General features: G+C 40.3%; 1 protein-coding gene across 2 annotated transcripts in view; it reads left to right on the top strand.

Moving 5' to 3' along the window:
• The window catches only part of WWC3 (WWC family member 3), a 159302-nt gene that overhangs the window by 23160 nt on the left and 111032 nt on the right, over positions 1-25110 (top strand). For both annotated transcript variants that reach the window (XM_090063951.1, XM_090063946.1), the window contains exon 2: positions 22350-22459. In XM_090063951.1, coding sequence (XP_089920077.1) covers positions 22350-22459 — 110 coding nt within the window. The remainder of the gene's footprint in view (positions 1-22349; positions 22460-25110) is intronic.

Raw genomic sequence — 25110 nt, 5'->3', positions numbered from 1 at the left:
GGTGCAAATACATGTTTAGCTGTATGAACCAATGTGTAGATGTTCCCCTGAGTTTGCAGATGTAATTCCAGTGCCTCTGCTGCTACTTTGGTTTCCTAAGTCATACCAGCTGAAATTGGCAAATGGTGAGTTGTAGAACTGCTGGTCATATCCTGTAAAGAAGAGGTATGTGGATTTAAGTCTGTCTGCCAGAGAAACCAATGCACAGCAGCACTGCTATTCATTTGGATATGTTTGTGAGGAGGTGAGACCTGGGCAAAGAAGTTAATGGTGAGCTATAGAATAGTTAGGGAGTTGCAATTTGCTTGTAAGAATCAAGAGGCTGTGAAAGTTAGAGAAACTAACTTGGTGATTCTCAACTTCTTCTCACCCCTCCTAAAACTTTTCAAAATTTCACAGCATTGCATTTAAGAAAAAAACCCACATAAATATGTTTTGAGTATTCTAGTATTAGTAGCCAGTTGCCTGTAAAAGATGATGGGGGTGGCTGGGGACAGTGGCCTGTATCCAGCCCCACTCCCCCCACCACCATCTTTGAGGCTGAGAGAGGTCTGTATTCTGCTAAGGGACTAACTGCTGACAATACTAGGATATTTATTCTCTTTGTGCATTGATTTCTAAATGGGGAGTAAGTGGAGGATGAGAGAGGAAGAACACAGATCCCACAGGTATATTTTACAGTTGTTTTGCTGAGTAGACACAGAAATATTGGGTTCAGTTCTTTAGTATTTAATAATTGTATCTTTTTACCTCTGTCCCTCCCTTCCCTTCTCCTGCCCTCATTTGGCTTTGTTGCATGGGTTACTTAGGACATGGCTTATCTGAGATCATAGTGGGCATTACCATGCTGTATTAAAAGTTAGACTGTATTCTGAGCGGTTTGTACAATGATGCTTACTATACCATACCACCCTGCAGTTTGAACCATCTCTGATACAGTGCTGGGGCTGACAATCAGCTGATTTCAGTCCTAACTCCACCTCCTGTTTCTCCCCCACCCCAGTGGGAGTCTCCAGCTGGCTTTGGTGTTGTCCTGGGGCTGATTATTTTCCATCTCAGCCGTGACCTCACCAGAGCCAGTTGGAGACTCCTATGTGGTCTCTGGACTGGAACCTACAATCAGCTTGTTTTGGGTCTTGGTCCCAGCACTGTAACAGAGCCATATGGAGAGTCCCATGAGATCTTGGGGCTGGGTCCCATCAGTCATCCCAGGACCTCAATTAATTGTACTAACTCCCTGGAGCAGTCCTGTATTAGCTTAGCCTATGCTGCTTAATATCATCTGGAGATATTTCTTGCTCAAAAAGGCTACGGTATGCTATCATACATGAGTACTTACCTTGAACACATGGATACTGATGTTTTAAGGGCAGTTAACATGTGCTAAATGTTCTGTGTGAAATGGCCTTTGTATGCTTCTGCTCCTCCTCTCATTCTCTGCCTGTGTGCTCCACCTCGGGCTTTTGCAACCTTCCCTATATTCTGCCCCCTGCACTTCAGTATGCCTGCGTTCTTCTTTTCTTCAGTGCTGTTTGCCTTCCAACAAGGGGAGCACTTAGAGAAAAGGAAGAGACGGTTGAATTTGCCACACCAATGACGATGCCACAGCAGCCCAAATAGAATGGGAAAGCAGTTGCAGGAGAGTACTGCTCAGACACTGCAGCTCAGGGTTGTATGCACTGATCACACAACCTTGTGGCAATTGGGCTGTGTGGATGGAATCAGCAGAGAGTTTAGCTGTCAAACTTGGAGAGGGCTCTACTCAGCATGTACAATCTGGTATTTTTTAGAGGCTTGTACCTACACCAAATTGAATTACTTTATTTTCATGGAAATGGAGAAAGGCCTCAAGATTAGGTAGAGGAACACACAGGATCTTCCATGCAGTGACTACCCTGCCTTAATGTCTGCAAAGCAGCATGTTTCCCCTTCATTTTATTCTTTGAAATGGCTGAAACATTTTAGCTGAAACTTTCCAGAAAAAAATATCCTGAGGCAGACATCCAACATAGAAAACTTCAGCAAGAACAGTTTGTTTGGTGAAGTTGTAAGTAATTGGAAACTGAGACTTGCTGTGAGAAACACTGGGCAAACATATATTGATTTAACTACTAACCATTTTTATACTAATGGTGCTGTAAAGAGTCAGATTTCTTTATGCCAGACCATTGTATGGATTATCTTCAAATATATCTGCTGTTCCATTTGAATGTTGGTAGAGAATATTTTCAGGTAAATAGTTGATTCAGTTGTAGCCTATGTACATATTTTCCATTGTAGATGAACACTGCTCTTAACTTGGCACATACACTCTAGCTCAACTACCAGTTACCAACTGAAATTGTATAGCCTATATTATGGGGAGGTCAGCTGTAGAAGATCACTGGTCTCTTCTGATCCCTTTAAAATCTGAACTACATTCTCTAGCCCAAGGGTGGGCAATTATTTTGGGTGGAGGGCCACTTACTGAGTTTTATCCATCGAGGGCCTCATGACAGGCAGTCAGGGGAATTTATTTTAATAATTATTTTAATAATATTAATTTTCTAAATTTTTTAGGGGCCCTGTGGGCCAAATAGAATGACCTGGTGGGCTGCATCTGGCCCACAGGCTGCATTTTGCCCACCCCTGCTCTAGCCACACAAGCCTCTCTGTACCATTGTGGACCTAATGATGAAAGCTGGAGTTGGCTTTCTGCTGCTCAGGCTTTTCTCCAGGACTGCGGATCATGAATGAGGGAACTTTAGCTGAGTTTTGCAGCTCTCACCTTCCACTACTTCTGGTGTTTTGGTAAATTAAAGTCTGGGAATTAATCACTGAAATGACATTTATTTCTGCTTTTGCTGCCTATAAAGGAGTGTTTCAATAGAAGTGTGATGGTGCTGGACAATAACAATACATAACACTCACTGTGCCTCAGTGCATGGCACAAAGGCAGAGTTTTCTGAGGGAAATGCCAGTAAGTTTCTATATGCATATAATACAGGGCATGTAAGTCAGTTTCCAGAGCTATAGTGGATGAAGTGTGTTTTTAACACTCCTCCTATTTGAACACAAGCATAAGAAGTCGAGAAACCAAATATACTTTTCTAAAGCACTGAAATTTGAATAAAATAATCTAAGGAAATACGTATTCATTTTTAACTTTATTAAATTTTTATAAGGGGAATAGGGGGATGAGAGGTATCTTGTCTAATGTTCAAGCTTCAATTACCATGTTACCTGTGTAAATTCAGCTTTACTGATAGGCCCATCTTGCTGGGGTCATCTGATCCCAGCAGTCTTTCCTGCCCAAGTGCAATGGGCCTGAAACTGATGATCTGTTAGGTCCATTCCAACTTCTAACATCTATGAAACTATGTTTTTTCACTATCACCAGTTCCCTTCTGGATGCCAAGTATTCAGTAACATTAAATTTGTGTTTAAAACACTGGCTATATCTTCAGATGTTCATATACCCTAGTTGTGCCATACATCTTGTTGCTCCTGAATTTTACTATTTTTAACATTTGGAGTTTATTAAATAGATGATAAAGCTTATTAAATAGATTGAAAAATGTATTTCAATCTGCTGCTGTTTTTTTAGTCCACTAATATGCAGGGGCAGCTTTTAAAAGGCCTTGTAGAAAGATGCTTTGGGTTTTATAAGTAGCTGTAACAAATTTTGGATTTAAGATTTGAGGCTTGTTTTTGAGAACTGTTTTATGAATATCTAATATGTGAATATGCATATTTGTAATTTCTACAGATGTTTTAGAGACTGTTGTAATTACATAAAGTAGACTAATATGTAAATAGCATGATTATATAAATGAGCATTTGACAGAAAGGACAACATACACACCTAAAAAATAGAAAACAATCTGATAATAGAAACAGTATTTGTTTTGTAAGCTTCTGTACAAATGTTTGAAGATTCTAGTCCTTTTAAATATGCAGATTATTATCAGGCTTTGCAAAACATTTATCTGTTACTTTTAATATATATTTTTTTACTTTTACTGTAATTACATAAATATAAGGTGACCCTGACTATAAGAGGACTAGCCAACAATTAGATTCTATATATGGAAAATTCATAGATTTGTTAAAATTTTTCAGGTATAGAATCTAAGTCAGAGGTGGGCAATTATTTTGGGCAGAGGGCTGCTTAATAAGTTATGGCAAGCCATTGAGGGCCACATGACAAGCAGCCCAGGGCAGATTAATATTAATTTTCTAAATTTTTAGGGACCCCATGGGCCGGATAGAATGGCCTGGTGGGCTGCGTCCAGCCCCCAGGCCGCATTTTGCCTACCCCTGATCCAAGTATTGGAGGTTGCCTTCAATTTGTCTCCTTCCCATTGCTACATAGAGGAAAATAAATTTGGGTGGGTATCAGGTAGCCCCCTTCCCTTCCCTCACTTCCCTGCCATGTCTTCCCCCTGCACTCCCTTCCCTCCTTCCTTACTGTCAGACCCTGTTCTCCCTGAGCACATTGAAGTGAGAAGAAAATCTGAAAACACTGAGCTTGAAATGAACATAATTTACCATGTAGGCAAATTATTACAGATACCCATAGATTTAATTAATAGATTTCATAAATTTCATCCAGAGTTGATACATTTTTACCTTTTTTGAAACAGCTCCAAGTTTTAGCACAGGTACTCCATAAACATACATTTAAGCAGCACTTTTGTACCTCCTTCTATATGGCATTAGTATAAAACTAACAGGCTCATGATTTACCATATAGTTTATTGGGCTGGGCCCCAGCAGTGTCAGCAGCATTTCAAGCCATAGTGACTGCACAGCTCAGCATTGATCAATAGCTGCATGCTCCACATAGTCCCCACAAAGAATCCATGTGGTAATTAGCCCCCGACTCATGACTGGAACTGGGTGTTCTTGCCTAAGTCCTGGGATCCTCCAAAAAGTTTATATGCAAATGAGACGCAGGACAGTCTGATCCATCTCATGGAGAGGTGGGGCCACACTAATCGCATGTGCCAGGCTGAGAGAGGGGGTGACAGAAGGATTCTGGGTGAACTGTTTGGTGATGTTTGTCAGACATCTGATGCTAGTGAAGAAACAGGAATGATTGGGAATGGGGCAGAAGGGCACAGCTGAGTGATGTGTGAAGAGAATGTCAAAATGTATTTAATTTAGTTGCTCATCATAACTTCAAAAAGAGTTAATGCTGAGGGGGACTGAGTTCAATGGCTACTACCATATAACTTATTCAGATGCACTAACCTATCATGACCACTAAGTGGTTTTCCTAGTTGCAGGGGAAAACCACTTCCTTGGCAGGGGGCAGTACCCTGACCAAGGTAATGCAATTCAGATGCTACTGTGTAGTGGAAGGGGTTGCACCCTTGCCTGATTGCAGACAGGACTCCCTACAAGAGCTTCATAGTTAGCCTCCTGTTTCGACTTCCATTGGGAGGATCTCAGCTACATTCTGACTTGATGGAAATGGGAGACTCCTCCTTAGCTTGCTCCTGTGGCCATATGGCTGAGGGCAAGTGAAACTTGGGGGCATCCGAACCCAAAGCCTCCAGGCTTGGGCCTGCATGTAGGATGCCTGCCAAAGGATTTGGAAGTATCTGAAACCCCAGGCAGGGTTGGAGGATGCTAGCCGGTAGCCAGGTCATATATGGTTTTTGAAAGACTTGCATGGAGTTGAGTTGATTTGGCCAATTTGATTTGAGACACTGAAGATTTTCCATAACCCCCCCCACCCCAAATTAAGTTCTCATCAGCATGGGCCATGAGTTTTGCAGTCGTGCTCAATGTTTGATGCTTTTAATCAACGTCATAGTTTATTTCTGGTGTTTATATATAGTTATGTATATAGTTTATATCTGGTGTAGTGCCAGAAGACTGGAAGAAGGCCAATGTGGTGCCGATCTTCAAGAAAGGGAGGAGAGTGGATCCGGCTAACTACAGGCCCATTAGCCTGACTTCTATCCTGGGGAAGATCTTAGAAAAGTTTATTAAGGAGGCCATCCTTGAGGGACTGGCCCAGGCTAACATTCTAAGGGACAGCCAGCATGGGTTTGTTGCGGGTAGGTCTTGTTTGACCAATCTTATTTCCTTCTATGACCAGGTGACCCATCACCTGGACAAGGGAGAAGAGATTGATGTCATATATCTTGACTTCAAAAAAGCCTTTGATCTGGTATCCCACGATCACCTCTTGGCCAAACTGCCCAGTTGTGGCCTTGGCTCCACCACGATCCGCTGGCTGGGAAATTGGCTTCGTGGTCGGACCCAGAGGGTTGTGATTGATGGCAGTCACTCATCGTGGTGCCCTGTGACCAGTGGGGTCCCTCAAGGCTCTGTCCTGGGACCCATATTGTTCAACATCTTCATTAACGATGTGGACATTGGAGTCAGGAGTGGACTGGCCAAGTTCGCCGATGACACCAAACTTTGGGGCAAAGCATCCACACCAGAAGATAGGCGGGTGATCCAGGCTGACCTGGACAAGCTCAGCAAATGGGCAGACGAGAACCTCATGGTGTTTAACACCAAAAAATGCAAGGTTCTCCACCTTGGGAGGAAAAACCTGCAGCACCCTTATAGGCTCGGCAGTGCTACGTTGGTTAGCACTACAGAAGAAAAAGACTTGGGGGTCATCATTGACCACAAGATGAACATGAGCCTCCAATGCGATGCTGCAGCTAGTAAAGCGACCAAAATGCTGGCGTGCATCCATAGATGCTTCTCGAGCAAATCCCGGGACGTCATTCTCCCCTTGTACTCGGCCTTGGTGAGGCCGCAGCTGGAGTACTGCGTCCAGTTTTGGGCGTCACAATTCAAAAAGGATGTGGAGAAGCTTGAGAGAGTCCAGAGGAGAGCCACGCGCATGATCAGAGGTCAGGAAAACAGATCTTACGATGATAGGCTGAGAGCCATGGGACTCTTTAGCCTGGAAAAGGGCAGGCTCAGGGGTGATCTGATGGCCACCTACAAGTTTATCAGGGGTGACCACCAGGATCTGGGGGAACGTCTGTTCACCAGAGCGCCCCAAGGGATGACGAGGTCGAACGGTCACAAACTCCTGCAAGACCGTTTCAGGCTGGACATAAGGAAGAATTTCTTTACTGTCCGAGCCCCCAAGGTCTGGAACAGTCTGCCAGCGGAGGTGGTTCAAGCGCCTACATTGAACACCTTCAAGAGTAAATTGGATGCTTATCTTGCTGGGATCCTATGACCCCAGCTGACTTCCTGCCCTTTGGGCAGGGGGCTGGACTCGATGATCTTCCGAGGTCCCTTCCAGCCCTAATGTCTATGAAATCTATGAAATTTCCATTACTGAGCACATGCTGCTTTTTGGTAGCAGTTTAATGATAGATAGTGTATCTAATGAAGTTTCCTTGTAGGCGAGGGGCAATTTTTCCCTGTGCTGATTGGGAAATAAAGCCTCATCCTCTTTTGGAGTAAATATGGTGTAATGCCATTAGATGAAACTTGTGAATGTTCAGGGAGAAACCTGTTTTCTTACCACTTTCATGTTGAGAAGTATAGTAAAATGTTAGCTGGATGAGTTGGGATTATATGTCTGTCTATCATGGCACCATACAGGCAACTACTGGATAACTTATTTAACCAGTGATCTGTGTAGTACACAAAAGCTGGCATGGGAAGCTAGCCAGAAATATAAACATCCAACCTGAATATTTCACGGTAGAACTCGGTGCACAAACAATTACAGGTACCTTCACAAAATTGAGTGCAACCTTGTTTTTGGTCAGATGTTTAGAAAGTCATGCTTTAGTAAGTCAGCTTTAATGTGTGCTGAGAACTAAGGAACCCAACACTGCCACATCACCAGGGATCCTGGTTTTCTCCAATTTAAAAAAATTCCCTATATTTGGTTTTAAAAAAAAAAAGCAAGCCCAAATTCAAACTTTTCCATTACTGAAATGAAACACCACTAATATTTTAAAATGAAACACGTGTTTCATAATAATCACAGAAAAAAACTGTATGTGGGGTTACTTTTTTTTTTAACTGAAAATTGTGGATTTTTTTCAATTGGAGAAAACCAGGATCGCTGCACATCACTGACTCCTTTCCAAGAGAGCATTGCAGAGAGTGTTTAGTAAAACTGAGTCACTGGAACATGTACTACCAATTACACACAATAAAAATATACTCTGACCCAGAAGTTACTGAAAAAAGCAGAAATACTGAAACAGGAATATGGATTTACTTGTGAATCTTAAGGTTGCATCACATCAGCTCAGGTACTGGTCATTATGATGTTAAGAGATGCCCTCAGATTGAACAAATGTTAACATGCTGCTAAATTGCCAATGAAAAATGAGGTTTAAATAAAATATTTTTTGAGAAACCAGTCGCAGCAATGGTACATCAGTTGAACTGTAAATAAAGTAGTTTGCAGTTTTTTGAACTGTAGTGACTGAGAGCCATGCCTATTGCTGTTTGTTTAGCTTTTGTGACTTTTGCTGGCTGAAGCATACACATGAATGTTTAAAAGAATGTTACAGCTTTGAATGTGTACAATAACAAAACAGTTTAATCAGTCCATTTGTCTCTTTCTTAATTATTAATATAAATATGGTCCAAGTTAAAGCACTTCTAATGGTTGATGCTGTTTTATGTAGTGATGGGCCTCCACTGAAAAGTTTTCATTCTGGGTTTAAATTCCAACCCCCTACTCAAAATACCATAGTCATTCAGTCTGAACTTTTGAGTTTACTTTCTTGTAATTATTCAGTTTCTGGCCAGTATTTAGCATTTGGCCAAATAGAAACTTTGGCATCTCCAGTTCACTTGTACAAAAAGCTCTTGTAACAGTACTGTTACTGACCCCACTGTGAGAGTTGTGTGGTATTGGTCCTTACTAAACGTTTAATGTTTCCTATGAGCCACGTCTATGTGGAGGCGAGCATTGCAGGCTCTGAACTCATTAGCTGTGGGAAGTTCCCAGAAACATTAAAAGATCTTGAGTAACAGAAGAATGCTTTTTCAGGATTGGCAAAATAGTGCAAATACCTGAGGCAACGTTTACTTTTATGTTCCAGCACTAAAGATCTAACTGGCAGTTACTAAGCCAGCACCCACTGAAAGTCTCTAGTATACAGGGATACTAAACCTAGTAGTCACCTAGCTCTTTTACCTCATTGTCCAGTGACCTGTGCCACCTTTTGCTGGCTTTGTAGCAGTGACAGGGTGTGTTTTTGCCTAATTCCAGATCCTCAGTCCCATATTCTAAGCTGCTATCAGACAGACCCCCTGCTAAGGTCTCCTTCCTCTTCTGCTCTTCTTAGGCCTCATATAGATATTCCGTTTCTTTTGGCAGTCGCTGCTTTCCCAGGAGAAGCCACAAGTGTACAGATGCTCAGGCTTTTTCTCCCCCTTCTCAGGGTAAAAACGGCTGCTCCAGGAGAAAAATAACCTGGAAGCAACCAGGATTAAATCATTTCCTGGAGAGGTTCTCCTGGGAGAGTGACTGTGTGTATGCTGTGTTTCTTCTACACCTTGTTGACCTCTAACTGGGGTCCGGATTTTATAAAATGTAGCTTGAGTCCTTTTGATTTAGTGGTGTACAGTTTCTTGCAGGCACATGTTTTTGGGTGTATATCTGTACACTGTTTATGCTGTGCATTGGAATCACCTTTTAAAGTTGTGGCTGTTTGAAAGGATTTTTTATTCGTTTGTTATTCGTGACATACTGCAGGAGTTCCTCTGCTGCTGCATATATTGCTTACATGGGAGAGTTGAGTCAAAAGTATGGTTTCTAAGTTTTAATGGAATAAAACATTTTGTAGCCCCTTCTCCCTCTTCAGAATACAATCAGGAAGAATAATAATACATTATTTAACTTTCATTGCTTGTAGGCTTACATGGTAGGTAAGAGGCAGTAGGAACAGATATGGGTGTGGAAGACTTTCAGGTTTAGCTTTATTAGTTTCAGCACAATGGTATGCAGATGCTGAAGATGATTAATATGAAGTACTATAATTCCTTCTCAGATTGATGATAAACAGAATAATTTTTAATGGATATTAAGTTCGAAATAGCCCAAATCCAACAGATAGCTACCATTTTGATTAGGTTCTCCTCTCTTGACTTATGCAGACATGGAGGCTATATCCTTTTCAGATAGGTTATTTCCATGCAGAAACAAAAGCTTAATACAGATAACAGCTTTTCATGTTACATATGCATATTTTCTTCATATGGATTACGTAAGGTAGCAGAAAATACTTGGAGTATGTTACTGTATTACAGTGTTTGTGGTGTATTTGGTAATAACTTCCTGGTTGGCAGATTATCACAGACGGATGATGAGATGTAAAAAGAGAATGCACAGGCTGAAATAATAATCTGGCATGCATCAATCGATGCATTTCCAGCAAAACCAAGGAAGTGATTCTTCCACTCTAGTCAGCATTGGTGAGACCGCAGCTGGAGTACTGCATCCAGTTCTGGGCACCGCACTTCAACAAGGACGTGGAAAAGCTTGAGAGAGTCCAGAGAAGAGCCACCCATATGATCAGAGACTTGCACAGCAAGTCATATGAGGAAAGGCTGAGGGACCTGGGACTCTTCAGCCTGAAAAAGAGAAGGCTGAGAGGGGACCTGGTAGCAGCTTACTGCTACATCAGGGGATTTGCATCAAGGGCTCGATGAACAACTCTACACCAGGGCACCCTTGTGGAAAACCAGGAGTAATGGCCACAAACTCCTGGAAGACTGTTTCAAGCTCAACATCAGGAAACACTTCTTCACAGGGTGTCCAGACTGGAATTAGCTCCCTCCAGAGGTAGTGGAATAGCCTACCCTGGAAATCTTCAAGAGGAGACTGGACGGTCACCTTGCTGGGGTCATCTGACCCTGGTTGTCTTTCCTGCGTGGTATAGGGGGGCCAGACCCGATGATCTTCTGTGGTCTCTTCCAGCCCCTTACAATCCTGAATAAGAAGTGAAGTCTTGTTGTCTTGGCAGTCTCTGAATTGATACAGTATGTCCCATAGTACAGAGCATAAGAATCTGTAAAATTTGGGCAACAAAATTGGTATACAGTTTTCAGATGCCAGAACAAATTGTTCTTTACTTATTTGCTTTGTGTAGTGACGGTTTCTGATACCATTACTATTTTGATGTTTTTCTTCATTTTGCAGCATTGTAAACAATGTGAATCAAATTAGTTCACTACACTTGCATAGTAGTCACCAAAGTCTAAATAGTATCAAATAATTTGTTGGTGAGAGAAGATTGTAATGTCCCATTCTTGCAATCTTACCCTTGTCAGCAGACTGTCGTTGACTTTCCCCATTCATGGAAATCTCTCCACATGGGTCAAATTTCAGGATTGATGCTTGTGTGCTGTGTGTGGTGCAATTTCTGCAACTAGTCATAGGTAGTTACAGGTGTTTCTCAATATAGGGTAAATTGTAGAATCACATTTTCAGAGATGAATAACATTCACACTTAAAGTATAGGTTTGATAGTTCATAAAAATATTATTACCTGTTCAAATGCAATCAGCTTTGAGTTGTTATTGTGTTCTGCTTCTGTCTTATACCAGTTACAATTTATACCAGCCTAATGCTGCTAAAATCAAGTATGTGTATTTGGTTCCTCTCAGCAATACTATTCTACATGCATTCTTTTTTTTTCCTTAAAAGAACAATAAAGTATATGGTGTTCATCTGACCATATACTTAAAATCTGCTTTCATACCACAAAGATACTTCAGTTGAGAGAGAGACCCTAACCTTATTTTGAAAGAGCCACCTGAATACTCCATAGTAACCTTCTGTAATAGAAACCCTCCCTCCCACACCCATCCATGACTGCACACCTCTGTTGATCCCCTGTCACCATACACTAAAACTGATTTAAAAGAATCATCAAGCAGCTACAGCTTATACTCTATGGCAGGGGTGTCCAGCCTTTTTGCATGTGGGGCCGGATCATAAACTTTTTATCACCCAGTGGACCGGTGAGCCATATTCAAAGACCTCACAGGAAGCAGTATCACAAAAGTAACCCCCCCCCCCCCCAACAAAAGTACAGTGTTTACTTTTGTTTCCTGTTGCAGCACCTCGGGCCTCAGAAAATGGCTTGGAGGGCCACATGTTGGACAAGACTGCTCAATGAAGATCAAGCCTTGAGAGAAATGTTCCCAGCCCCTCTGCTCCTGGCTTTCAAACAAGCCCCAAGCCTTGCCTAGCTTATCAGAAGCAAACTCCCCACTGCTCAACAGACATCAAATGGGACACAGCCTTGACTTTGCAACTTAGATGCTTAATCTCCCATAATAGACTCATTGGAATCCATGGTTCCTATGCATGTCTAGGGTTACCATATTTCCCGTATCAAAAAAGGAAACTTGTAGGGTGGAGGAGAGGGAAAGGGTATATGATTGCAAGGGGGGGAAGGGCAGTGGTATATGCCTGTGCCCTGCTTCTGCTTCTCACTCCTAAGCCACAGTACCTGCAGCCCTGCTGCTGCTTTTGCTCCTGAATGACTGTACCCTGCCCCCCAGACCTGCCGGTGCCTCTTACTTCTGACCTGCATCCCCTGTCCTTCTCCCAGCCCTGCCAGTGCTTCTCACTTCTATCCACAGCCTCCTGTCCCCCCAGCCCTGCCAGTGCCCCTCACTCACAACTCACAGACCCCTGTGCATCAGCCCTGCCAGTGCCTTTCCCGAACTGTAGCTGCCTGCCTCCTCCCACCCTGCTGGTGCTCCTCATTCCTGACCCACAGCCCCCTGTCCCCCCTAGCCGTGCTGTCCATGTAGCGCATATGCACACAGTCTCCGTGCCTCTTATTTGTGAGGAGCTACCAGGGCCCAAGCTCAGAGCACATGATCCCCTGACAGCCAGTCACCTTGCCTTGCTGCTCCCAGCCCCAAACAACCAAGCTAGAAGTGCTGGAGGAAAGCCAGAGGCAGAGCAAAAACCTGGACACTTGCTTGCATTTTAAAAACCCACCTGGACAGGGGGCCAAATAAGAGGACATGTTGGGGAAAACACAGATGTATGGTAACCCTACGCATGCCTTTTTCAAAATGTAATCTATCTGATCCAATGTACCAGATCCCCTCATGGTAAATATGCCAGTGAAACTAACTGACAACTACATACCAGAATGAACTTCTACAGAAAAAACTTAAAAGGACAGAAACACACAGAGTACATTTTTTTTCATAGAACCAACCCATTTCTTTTGACCTCGCTATCTTCCTGCTCAAGGGAAATCCATCACTAGCATTTAGTTTTTTGTTCAAGAGTTCACCTTTATAGGTATGTATAGAATCATAGAAAGTTAGGGTTAGAAGGGACCTCAGGAGGCCATCTAGTCCAGCATTTTTCAACTCATGGCTCGAGACCCAAAAGTGGGTCACAAGAATAAATAAAAGGGTTGTGAACAAAAAATGGATCCACAAACTCTAAAAAATAGGTTCTCCTTCAAAGGTGAAAAACCTTGGGAAACTATGGCCTTTCCCTTGCTGGCTGGCAGAGCTCCAGCCTGGAAGGGGCTGCCCCATGCACCCACCCCTTTGCCCCACACACTGGAGGGCTGGGGCAGGGAGCAGTGGGTCAGGAGTGAGGGACACTGGGTTGGGACTGGCTGTTGATGTTTACAAATGTATCCTGGCACCAGAAAGGTTGAGTACCACTGATCTAGTCCAACCCCCTGCTCAAAGCAGGACCATCCCCAACTAGATCATCCCAGCCAAAGTTTTGTCTAGTTGAGTTTTGAAACCCTCCAAGGGTGGAGCTTCCATCATAATACCTACCTTATGATTTGAACATTTAACATATTCTGAAATGTTACAGTGGAGTCTATTACATAGGATGGACAGCACAGTAACATAATATATCTGAAAGTAGTACAATGTGCGTCTTGTTGCTTGTGATGCATTTTTTTTGATCGTGTATGAAAATGTGTTTTTGGCATGGTTGCTGCCATGTTGTTAAAGATATGCTAGCATTTTTTTTAAGAATATATTTTTGACAAATTGCTGAGAAAGCACATTCCTGCAGGACCAGTGGAGTGTTTTCATTATTTGTTCAATACTGTCCTGTCCTGCTGGGAAGGAGCAGGGGATTTCTTAGGCATGGAGTGTGCAAGTTCTCTTTGGATTAGTTTGTTTGGAGGAGTGTTTGAGGGTGAGGGCTGCAGGAGGGATACAGCTGAACAGTTCAGTGGCCACAAACTGGCTTTCTTCAAAGAAGTTCCTGTGGGCCTTGGAATGTACTTTTAGCCAGGCTGTAGCTATAAAGGTGAAGGAAGTCATTATAGTTCCTTTTGGATTGGAATGTGACTAAACTCCCCCTCCCCCTCCCCCCCCACCAGCTTTTCCTGTGAATGACTTTGAAACAACAAAAAAGCCCTCTTCCACATTTCATTTCCATAGTTTTATATGTGGTGGTGATGGGGGAGATAATTCAAATATCAGGCTCACAAGCAAACTTAAGTTTGTGACGATGGCTATTTTTTACATAATTCTATGTAAAATATGAAAAGTAACAAATTTAATTAGGACAAAATTCAGGTTGACACTAATTATGTGGCATGTCCTCTCATTTCATCCCTGCACCCATTTCACCATCCACTTTATCCTAATCAGCTGTAGCCAGTAGCTACAGCAGTATGTTTACTTTTAGTGAATCAGCTTGAGCTGAATTCATAACTTCAGCATCATCTTAACCTTTTCCTGTTTTGAATTGCCTGTAGTTGTTTTCAGTTTCCTGTGACTTGGGCAGTGCTAGGAGTAAACTTTAATATTTTGCTTAGTTCTTATTGATAAGGTAAAAGCATCTATCTCAATCTCCTTTTCAGAATAGGATCAGCAAACATTTTTTCTAGTTGCTCAGTGAGAAACGGACAGTAGAATTTTCTTCTCCTTTTGCCATTAGTACATCCAAAAAACCTTGTAGCTAATAGTCTCTCTTTCCCTGTTTTTCATTCAAAATGTCTTCCTTCTTTTGGAAAATGCTGAATCTTATTAATTGTGGGCTGCTTCTGCATGACTGTCATAATTTATGTAGTTGATGTATTTGCCCAGAAGCTCTGTAGCACTGCACACTCTTGCTCCATCCTTAAAACCTATTAGATTCCTTATACACGATCTTGAAGGAAAGTCTTTGGACAAAAACTTAGGATTGTCTTAATCAGCTCTCCACCAGTTGAATTTCTGGCTTTTTTCCAGATCAGGGGTTTAAAGGAACAGATAATGGTCTTCACTGTGTTCCAGCTTTTTGTTTTCCTCATTGTTTACCTTAGTTTCTGATCAAGGTGTTGCAAAGAAATAACTTTGATATATTTGGTGTATAACAACAACCAAACTGGATTTTGAGGCTGGGGAGAGGCAGAAGAAATCATTAGCTGACATCTGATTCTGAACTCAGAATCATTTTAGTAATAGGCATTTTGTAGCTTTTGATGTGATTGAGTCTGTTCTTGCTATAAACTGAAATTTCCATTTTTTAAAATAAAAATTAAGTTTCTTTTTTTATAAAGTGGATTAAATTTTGATGCAAGAGATTATACAGAAATTCATTTACAGGGTTATTCTCCCCCTACCCCTTTATTGACAACCTACACTTTTTTTAGAGAACATTTATTACATTCACTTTTGTAATGGTATTAGAGTGATTATAGTTGAAAGCATTTATTGTTTAGAGTAGGGGTTAACTACCTACAGCCTTTGGGCTGTATGTGGCCCTCAGAGCCAGTTAACCCAGCTTTCTCATATGAGGGTTTGTTAGCATTCAGCAGTGGGGGGCTTCAGCAGTAGTCACTTTCCCTTGCCACCTCTGGGAGAACTGCTGACTTCAGGACCTCTCCCCATGCCTCCATGGGGAAAAGCAGTGGTGGCAGCTGAGTCCTAGCACCCACCATCTGGCATTGCTTCTGGGTCACTCTGGCCTACAGCCTGAAAAGGTTGCTGACTGCTGTTGTGGAGGAGAGCCTGTCATTTATCCAGCGCACATGTTAACATGAACAAATGAGTGTGTGGGAGGAAATCTCTTCTGATTAAGTTAGAAACTACTCACTTTGCAGCCCCATGCAATGTTCATGTTGAGTCTCTTGTCTTATAGTTGCATTTCTGCATTCTTATAGTTAGTTTGGTTTTGTAATTGGCAGACTACAGATTATTGAAACCAGGATTTACAGGAATATTTGCTTTATTGCACATATGTATGAGTCTTAGACCTAAAGCAGTGGTGACAGATGCAGCTCATGGACCAGCTATGGTCTGTGAAGCAGTTTCATTTGGCCAGTGGGGCTCTTGGGCATGCTGAGAATTTGGGAGCAGAGGGAGTGTGATACTGCTTGCCACTGAAATCCAGGGTATGATGCCCCATGGGAACATGTTTCAGCAGCAGGTGTGGAGGGAGCAGTGTGAGTAACGGTGTTTTTTAATCCTTGTGTCTTTTGGAGCTGATGCTGCTGAATGCCCTACTGCTACTTGTCTTGCTTTCAGAAGTGGGTTTGGATCCAGACTCTGGACTTTTGTGGTCTGGATGCAGCCTCTGAGGAGCCCTGCAATTCACATCTGACCTGTAGGGAGTGTGGATTTGAGGGGGAAGCTGGGTGAATTTGACGCACCTAAGCAGCTGGCAACAGTGGGTAGCCATCCCAATCAGCAAAGCATCTTGGTTCTTAAAGATGCTATCAGTGTTTAAGCCAGTGGGATTCAGATTCCAGAGGCTTTCTAATGAGCTTCAAGGTGCAAGTTTCTGAAGGTTTTAAGACGACAAAAAAGAAGTAGATGCAATGTCAGGAGAGTATTGTGTTAAATCAGAAGTGAGAAAACCTTAATCTTGATTTCATGTCATAGTATCAAGAATGGTACCAGAAAATGCTATTATGGCAGTTTATTGTGTACTGGATGATTTTTAATTGTCACCATTTTATCAGTAAAATAAAATGCCTGACATCTTGTTTGCCAAAGGCATATGGGGAACAGAACAAGTGAGTGAGATGTGATTGATATAATAACTTTTACCTGGCACTAGAATTAAACTTGACAAGATGTTAGGGGTCATCTCCACATTATTACAGAATAATGCAGCCAGGCACCATACTCGTTTTGTAATGAATGACTGAAAGCTGAACCAAGATTATTCCAATACAGTTTAAATAGCATCTTTTTTTTTAAACAGTGAAGCTAGAATGAACTAACAGAAACTTCCACTTCAGCTCCTTGGGACAAATTCCAAGGAAAATGATAGAGATTTTTAATTTTGTGTTTTCCTTTGGATCAAAATGAGATACCTTTTTTAGAAGGTATGGTTTAACGAAACCCAAGGTATTGGTCTCAATTCAGAGGTAACTGGGTGAAATGCAATGACCTGTGATGCAGAAGAGGTCAGAATAAATGGTCTGGTATTTTCTTCTGGTCTTAAACTCCATACATCTCTGAATGTTTCTTCCAGTAGACCTTTCATTGTACTGAGTCATTTAACGTCCACTTTCTTCTAAATAGAGATCACTAATTGTGCCTAATGGTAATGTGGTTTAATATTGTGATCAGATGGAAAAATAGGAAAGCCTAAGTTGATTTTACTTGTGACTATAAATAAGAAATAATTGCTTGGTAAAAGGTAAGAACATTTATTCTTTTGCTGCCTAGTTCCTAGTTTAAATGTTTTAAAGTATTTTTTACAGATGTACTCATCCTTTGTACAATTCCTTGTATAGAAGCAGGAAGGGAGACCTCTCCCATTTTGTAGTATTTAAGCTAATCAGAAATTGGAAAGAGGGGTGTGGTACTTCCAGAGTACATTTAATTCCAGTAGGCTTTTGCTGTATTTTTTTGGCTGACTTGCTGCATCCATATCTGTAACATAGAAACAGTTTTACAGTTTTACTTTTTTATTACTCTGGGAACTTGGAGTTTGCTTAGCTGAGGAAAAAAATTTTCCTGTGCTTTGTTCAGAGTTTTGCCAGTTTAACTGAAGGTGTTCTTCTTAAACTGATTTACTTAAACCAGTGAAGAACACGGTATGAAACTTAAGTTGATATAAACATAGTTTGTTTTGATTTGTGTTAATTTAGTTGGGAATCTTCATGATGCATTGATTTATACGAGGTTTATATCAATTAATGGTCCATAATGTTGTGCCTTCATTTAAGTACATCAGGGTGGTACAACTTTGACTATTTTTCCCCCAATTAATTGCATGTACATTTTTACCAAATTGTTGACTGTGATTTTGGTTGGCTTCCAAAGGAAACCTTTCTACATTTCCTCTTTTTCTTTCTGGAGAATAGCTTTAATTCTCAACAGACTTAAGTTTTCCTTCAGACAGTAACTGTTCACATAGATTTTTTTAAAAAAAACAAACAAACCCTTTTAACAAAAAGTTATTACAGCTAAGTCATTCCCTTTCTTTCATTGTTACCCATCCTCCATTACAGTGGTTTTCAGCCCTTGAAGCCCCTCCCCTCTGCCCCCCCCCGCCCCCCGCAAATGCTAGCTCTTAGTTGAATCATTAATATTTGGCTTTGGAAAAATAATAGAGCATTCTTCTATTGCAAACAGTTGAAAAGGCCACAATAGGTCAGAATTATTGGCGCTGTGGATTCCTATTTAAAATCTCTGGGCTTATTTTGTGAATCATGTATAGATGTTTTCATACCTAACAGTGCTAATATTGCACATAACTCTTAAGGATCTCATGTCAACCTGGTTGAGGATTACTGCTTTATTCTGTGACAGTGATTTAAAGTACACCTTCCTGAAGTTTTAAGATCTATGGATTAAGGCTGTTATACTATGGGAAGGGTAGAATACCATCTGTAGGTTTTCTTTATGAATAAGGTATAGTATGTATAAGTGTGCATATCTCAAAACCTGTTTAAAAAGAAATCTTGTCTATAGCCTGATACTTTGGGAACCAATGTCTAGACTTGCTTGTGTAGCTGTAAACATGGTCTCTCTAGAACAAAACTATCAATGGTAGTTGATTTAATTATAGTCATTAATGAATTAATGACTATAACTCATAATTGAACTGAATTCCTGAGAAATCAGCTATTTTGACAGTATTTTGCCTTCTCAAGTTTCAGACAGATTAGATTACTGAAAGAATATCTATGCTGTTCCATAATGACAGTTTTTCTTAGGGAATGCTGAAAATGGGTAGACCATTTTTGCTAGAAAGGGTAGAGCTATATGAAGTAACATATCTACTGGTAATGAGAAATTTTAAAAGTAGTGGTAGTCCTAGAGAGCATTTTATGTTAAAATGCTGTGAATGTAATCTGTTAATCTGTAAAAGTTTCTTATTTTATTAGATTTTAACTTCTTATAGAACATTCAAAATCAGCACCTCCCCTCAATTAGAGTTGTTAAACTCTAATTACTTAGTGTAAATAGTTTACTTCTGTAGAACCTAAAATTCTTAAGACTTCCTGTTTATCGTTGCTTTTCCTTTTGCGGAGGAGGTAGCATGTAGTTTAGAGTCTACATAACATGTGTTGTTGTTATAACTTTAAGTGATAATGTTGTGGGTTACTGTCCCAGCAGGTTCAGAAACATGTGCTTTGATATGCGTAAAAAGCATCAAATTCTGTATCCTAATTTTTAAAAGCAAAAGGAAACATTAGTATTAATTATGCATATCACTTACTATTGTACAAAGGACATTTGGAAATCATAGCTGAGATACTAAGTAGGATTAACTATTTAAACCATAAATTACTAAATAAATGATAAAGTACTTTATACATTTAAGAATAGCTGTGTGTGACTTTTCAGGTTGCATATCCGTTTTTATATCCGGAGTTTCTAAAACTATTGTTTTAGCAGTGGTGAAAATACTATTTTAGAGAAGATGGAAACGATTACCGTATTTTTCGGACCATAAGACGCACTTTTTTCCCCCCAAAAGTGGGGGGAAAACGAGGGTGCGTCTTATGGTCTGAAGGTGTGGTACCCCAGAACATTTGTTTGCGGTCCCATGCGCCCGCTTACTGTCCGCTGTCCGCTGCCGTTCCCATGCTGTGGATTGCTGTGTGTGTGGGGGAAGTCCCGCCTCCTGGAGTCTCAATGTCAGTCAGTCAGTCAGGTCACATGATCAGCACAGCGCACGCCTCCCCTGCATTTGTGTGTGTGACACTGACAGACTGACAGGATTAGAACGTTGAGACAGGAGGCAGCTAGGTACGGTACCAGGTAACGTCCCGGCCGGGACTATGTGATGCAGCACAGTGCCCTGACAGGCAGGCAAGGAGCCCGTCATGGCAGGAGAGAGACACAGAGAGCAACAGAGCTTCATAAATTCTGACACTAGTGATGATGAGTTTTTAGGGTTTCCAGAAAACTAGAAAAGTGCTTGAGCCTCTAAGTCTTTCCTCATTTGTTAATGGAAGTGATGATGGTTCTTAACACCACTGTTGAGTTTACGCTGTTAAATATTACCGTATTTTGCTTTATTTTAATAAATATTTTAGTATACCGGTACTATTTGGTTCAGAATATTTTTTTTTCTTGTTTTCCTGCTCTAAAAACTGGGTGCGTCTTATGGTCAGGTGTGTCTTATGGTCCGAAAAATACGGTACTTGTGGCTATTGGGACATAAACTTAACATGGGGTACTCTTTTAGTATTGTTTACTAAATATATGTCAAAGAAACATGCTAAATCAGATCACGTTCTATTTACGGCATTGAAAAATTTTCCAGAAAATTTTTTAATTAAAAATTTTACAGAACACCCATATCTCTGTTGCTAATACACAGACATCTCCTCGGCGGGGTGGGGGTGGGGGGGGGGAATTCCTGCTTAGCAGGGAGTGGTGAGGGGGCAGGGGTAGCTGCCACCAGGGAGCAGAGGGGAAGGGCCAGCCCTGCTGTGTAACAGAGAGGCCTACCTAGCCCAGAGAGCATGCTGGGATGTTGGGGGTGTCTGGTTTATCTTAAACTAGCAAGGGGTCTGGGACAGACATTGTATAAACCAGTTTGAGGTAAATCAGTTGTCTGATACTACATTCAACCAGGTTTATCTCAAACTAGTTTCAGCCTTTTTCAAACTGGTTTATGTTCACTGAACATATGTTCTGTTACGGGCTTAAACCAGTTTCTGATCACTTAAACTGGTTTATTTGTAATATCTATCCCTAGCCATGTGGTCCAAATCCTCATGTTTGATAGGGGAGCGTAATTGGCTATTGCATGTTTATATACTAATCTAGAAATTGCTCTTATGCAAGATGTGGTGAGTATGCTTCATTTAAAGTACGTTAAGTTAGAACTGACCTGTCTATTGAATACTTATATTTATGAAATTGACTATTGAACTGAATTCTGTAAAAGTCTGAAAAAATGATGAATTGTCATGTATTTTGTTTATAATAAAGCATAGATTTTTTTTCCCCTTTGTAGTTGAGTTCATTGAATAGTTAGCTCATTTAAAAAAGCCAAACCTTTACCTAGAAACTCAAGTAAAGTGATTGATTAACTTGTTAGTGGAATGATTCTTTAGAAAATAAATATGGTACAAGTCTCAGGCATTTGATTCTGTCCATCTTTTTCTTTTCCATTGTTTGTCTTAATTTTTTCTATAGGTTTGATTTTTGAGAGCAGAACAAATGTAGAATCTGTTGTGTATGGAATATTAGGAAAATGACACTACCAGTACTCAAATAAATGCTAAAAATTCTTTATTTTATTTATTACTGTTGATCTGTAAAGTAGTAGCTATAGATGTGGTATGATATTCAAAATATTTTGTTAGTATTGCTTTTACCAATAATAGAGATATTTATATCCTTTAATCCATGAATATCAAAACACATTTAACATCTTCAGTGATTTACCCTCTTCCCTTCATCCCTTCCCTTTTGCCAGGGAGTGTGGTGGAATAGGTTGTCCTGTTTTGAAATTATAGTACTTCACAAATAGTTGTATATGGGCAAATTTGAAAAAGGCAGAAATGTATGTTTACATTGGAGCTTCTGTGGATTGCAAATTCTACTTTTTTGACGTTCTGAAAACTTGGAAGCCGTAAATTCCTAACAGTTGTCAGGAGTGGTGAATTCCAGCTCTGCTTTTACATTGTTACTGCCATATTGGGAAAACTGGCAGGGCTACATACCATCATAATTAAATCATTAAACACAGAACTTAAAGGGAAAAGTTGTCTTACCTGTTTGGGGAGTATCTCTCAGCACACATTTTTACAATGAAATTTTCATTTGTAGTTTATTGTCAGTGTCACCCTAGCAATTTATATAACTTGAGTCAAATTGTACAGGTTGTCTAAGTTATTGTTACCTATTCTGTGGGACAATAAATAAATAATAATAAGAAAACTTAGTAGCCTTCATTGCACATCCTGAATTTATTTACATGTATGCTTTTACAGGATTACAAAGCCATTAACATTTGCTGACTGTGTTGGCGATGAGCTTCCTTTAGGATGGGAAACTGTTTATGATCAACAGATTGGAGTTTATTATATGGACCACATAAATCGTGAGTAGAAGTTTGATTACTTTTATGAATATTCACAAGCAGATGTTAGCAGTAACACCAGCTACGTTTATGATGATACTAATTTGAATTTCAAGTCACTCTGAGAATTTGAGCAAGTCTCTTCTTGCCATGTCTGTTTCCCCATCTTTCAAGTGGGGATAATACTTTCCTCTTATAAAATGTTTTAACATCTGTGGGTGGGAAATGGTGTTACTATGGCTAGGTGACATGCAATGTTCATAACTTTATCTCAGAAAAAATATTTTTTCAGAAAGAATTTTCAACATGGACATTCCCAATCAATACTAAAAATCCTTGTTTTCGTAGAAAAGTATTGAGGAGCTGTGTGATACTCCAGGTGTTAGTGTTTTCATACTCAGTTTTGTGTATGTGTTGAACCTTTCCTTTCCTTTTTCATGTCCTTTTGGCAAAGTATTCAGCAGATTTAATGAATTCTTTGGAATCTGACAGGGCAACACCATGAGCGCTCCTGATGTGTCCTTGAACTTTGACCTCTGGGCTGCCTTAGTGCCTGTGCTATCCTAGCCCGTCTTGTATCTTTTCAGTACCGATAGTTGATTCTCATGCCTTTGAAAAAAACAAACAAAACAGCCCGAGAGTGCATGTGGCATTGTTTCACTGTACAGTAGTAGCTACTTAGCAATTTTTTGTCTACTATGCTGAGAATGTTGTAACCATGAGGGTTTGGGAAATGTACACGAGGCAAAGGGGTTTTGTGGCATCTTGTATTGGACCAAGTGTATATTGGAGAGATGTTAGGCAAGCTGTTTGTAAAATTCCTTTCCTGAAATGTTGTCCAACATCTTTCTCAACTATACAGTTGGTCTAATAAAAGATATCACAAAAAACCTTTTCCTCTCAATTTTTTTACGTTATTCAAGGATAAATTTATTGTAGCTTTTTATTTAAATCAGAATTCTAGTCCCCTTCTAAGCACTGAATATTCTGTGCTTATGCATAGCTAAACAGTACAGTGAGACAGACAACTGGATACTGACATTACAATTTTAGAGAAAGGAGGAGAAAATATTTCCATCATTGTTGCTGTTGGACCTTTGCTGAGCTTCATATCATGTCTGGCATACTTGTCAATTGTACTTTTAAAGTATATGTCTTATCTTTACAGCTTTGTACTATTGCTGCTGTTTCTGCAGTGCTGCCATCATTAAGCTTCTTATCACTGAATGAATGCTTTCAGTATTGTGGGAACTGGCAGCTAGCGTGTGGACAGAAGAGGAGGAGGTAGCAATACAAGCAGTAAAAGCAATGGTCCTCACTACAAAAATGACTTCAATACTGTTTGCTAGTCAGTATTAAATTTAAAAAAAATATTTCATCTGTGAGGCAAACTTCAGAATTGCTTTGCATATTTTTGAGGGTTTTTTCAGGGTGATTGTTAAATAAAAATACAATTTTGCTGTTGTATGGAAGACTTCTCCCCTCCCCACCTTTCCTCCATTTAAAACAAAGACCCAAATTTTAAAAATCTTTAAACAGTCATTAATACAGTCACTGTAAGTATAAATAACTTGGCCAACAGTTCAAGGGAAAAATCAAAAGTCAGGTATTAAAGAATATTTTTAATAATTTTCACTTAGGCTGTCCTGGACGCTTTTATTTATTACTGCTGAAAAATAATAAAAGAGAAACTTTTCATCAGACTAATAGTGAATGTGATGCCCACATGCTTATTCTAGTCACAACCATCAACATGCATTCTGTATATACATGTAAGATACTTAATTCAGGACGTTCCCATTAATCTTTTTTTTTTTTTGTAAAGGACTTAAATCATAGTGAACTAAGTGAACCCATGGTTAAAAGGGCTAATAAAACCCTACCATTGTATTTCTAACATACCCAACACCCCCAAATAAGACACATCTTAGTTTTAAGGAAGGCGGCAGAATGTAGGAGTTAAAAAAAAATTCCAGACCTATTGCCATATGGCTCTGTCCTTGCTCCTAATCTTCAGCTCACTCACCCTCCCTTTCCTGTTCAGGAAAACCTTTTCACAGCTTAATTGACTGCTTTTGCCGGAACAGGAAAGGGAGGGTGAGTGAGCTGAAGGTTACATCTGTCCCTGCTCCAATTCAACTATGAAAGGGTTAAAGCTGTATCTGCTGTTGAAAACTATAAGCAGCTTCTGGGGGTATGAGGAGACAAGGAAAAGAAACAGGAGCCATTTTATAGCTTCTTCATGCTTCTATTCTGCTCAGAAAAATCAGCTTCCAACTTAAGACATGTACCCCAATTTTGGAGGGCTAATTTATGTGGAGTGCATGTGGTATGCAGGTAAATAAGACAGGGATAATGAGTTTTGATAGGAATAGTAGTCATTGCCCTATAGAATAAAATTTCTTAATTTAGATTTTCAAACTTCTTTTTCTTTGTTCCTACTAGTGTTAGGAAGTGGAGCAAAGGTAATGAAAATACAGTCTATGTATAAGATCAAATTAAGAAAATTAAGAAATTGAGAATGCTGCTGAAGTCCCATATCCATGGGCTGGATCCAGGGGTTCATAGGCTATTGGTTACCAATCCCTGTTCTAAGCTATAAGTCAGGGGGGTAGCTACTTCTCCCTCTCCCTATCATTTCTGCTACTGCTGAGCTCTGTTGTAGAGAGGGG

This window comes from Crocodylus siamensis, chromosome 1, assembly GCF_052110815.1.
Source record: "Crocodylus siamensis isolate JL-2025a chromosome 1, ASM5211081v1, whole genome shotgun sequence".
In the NCBI taxonomy this organism is placed as follows: Eukaryota; Metazoa; Chordata; order Crocodylia; family Crocodylidae; genus Crocodylus; species Crocodylus siamensis.
Note: the sequence above shows the minus strand (reverse complement) of the source record. Positions and strands in the feature narration are given on the sequence as shown.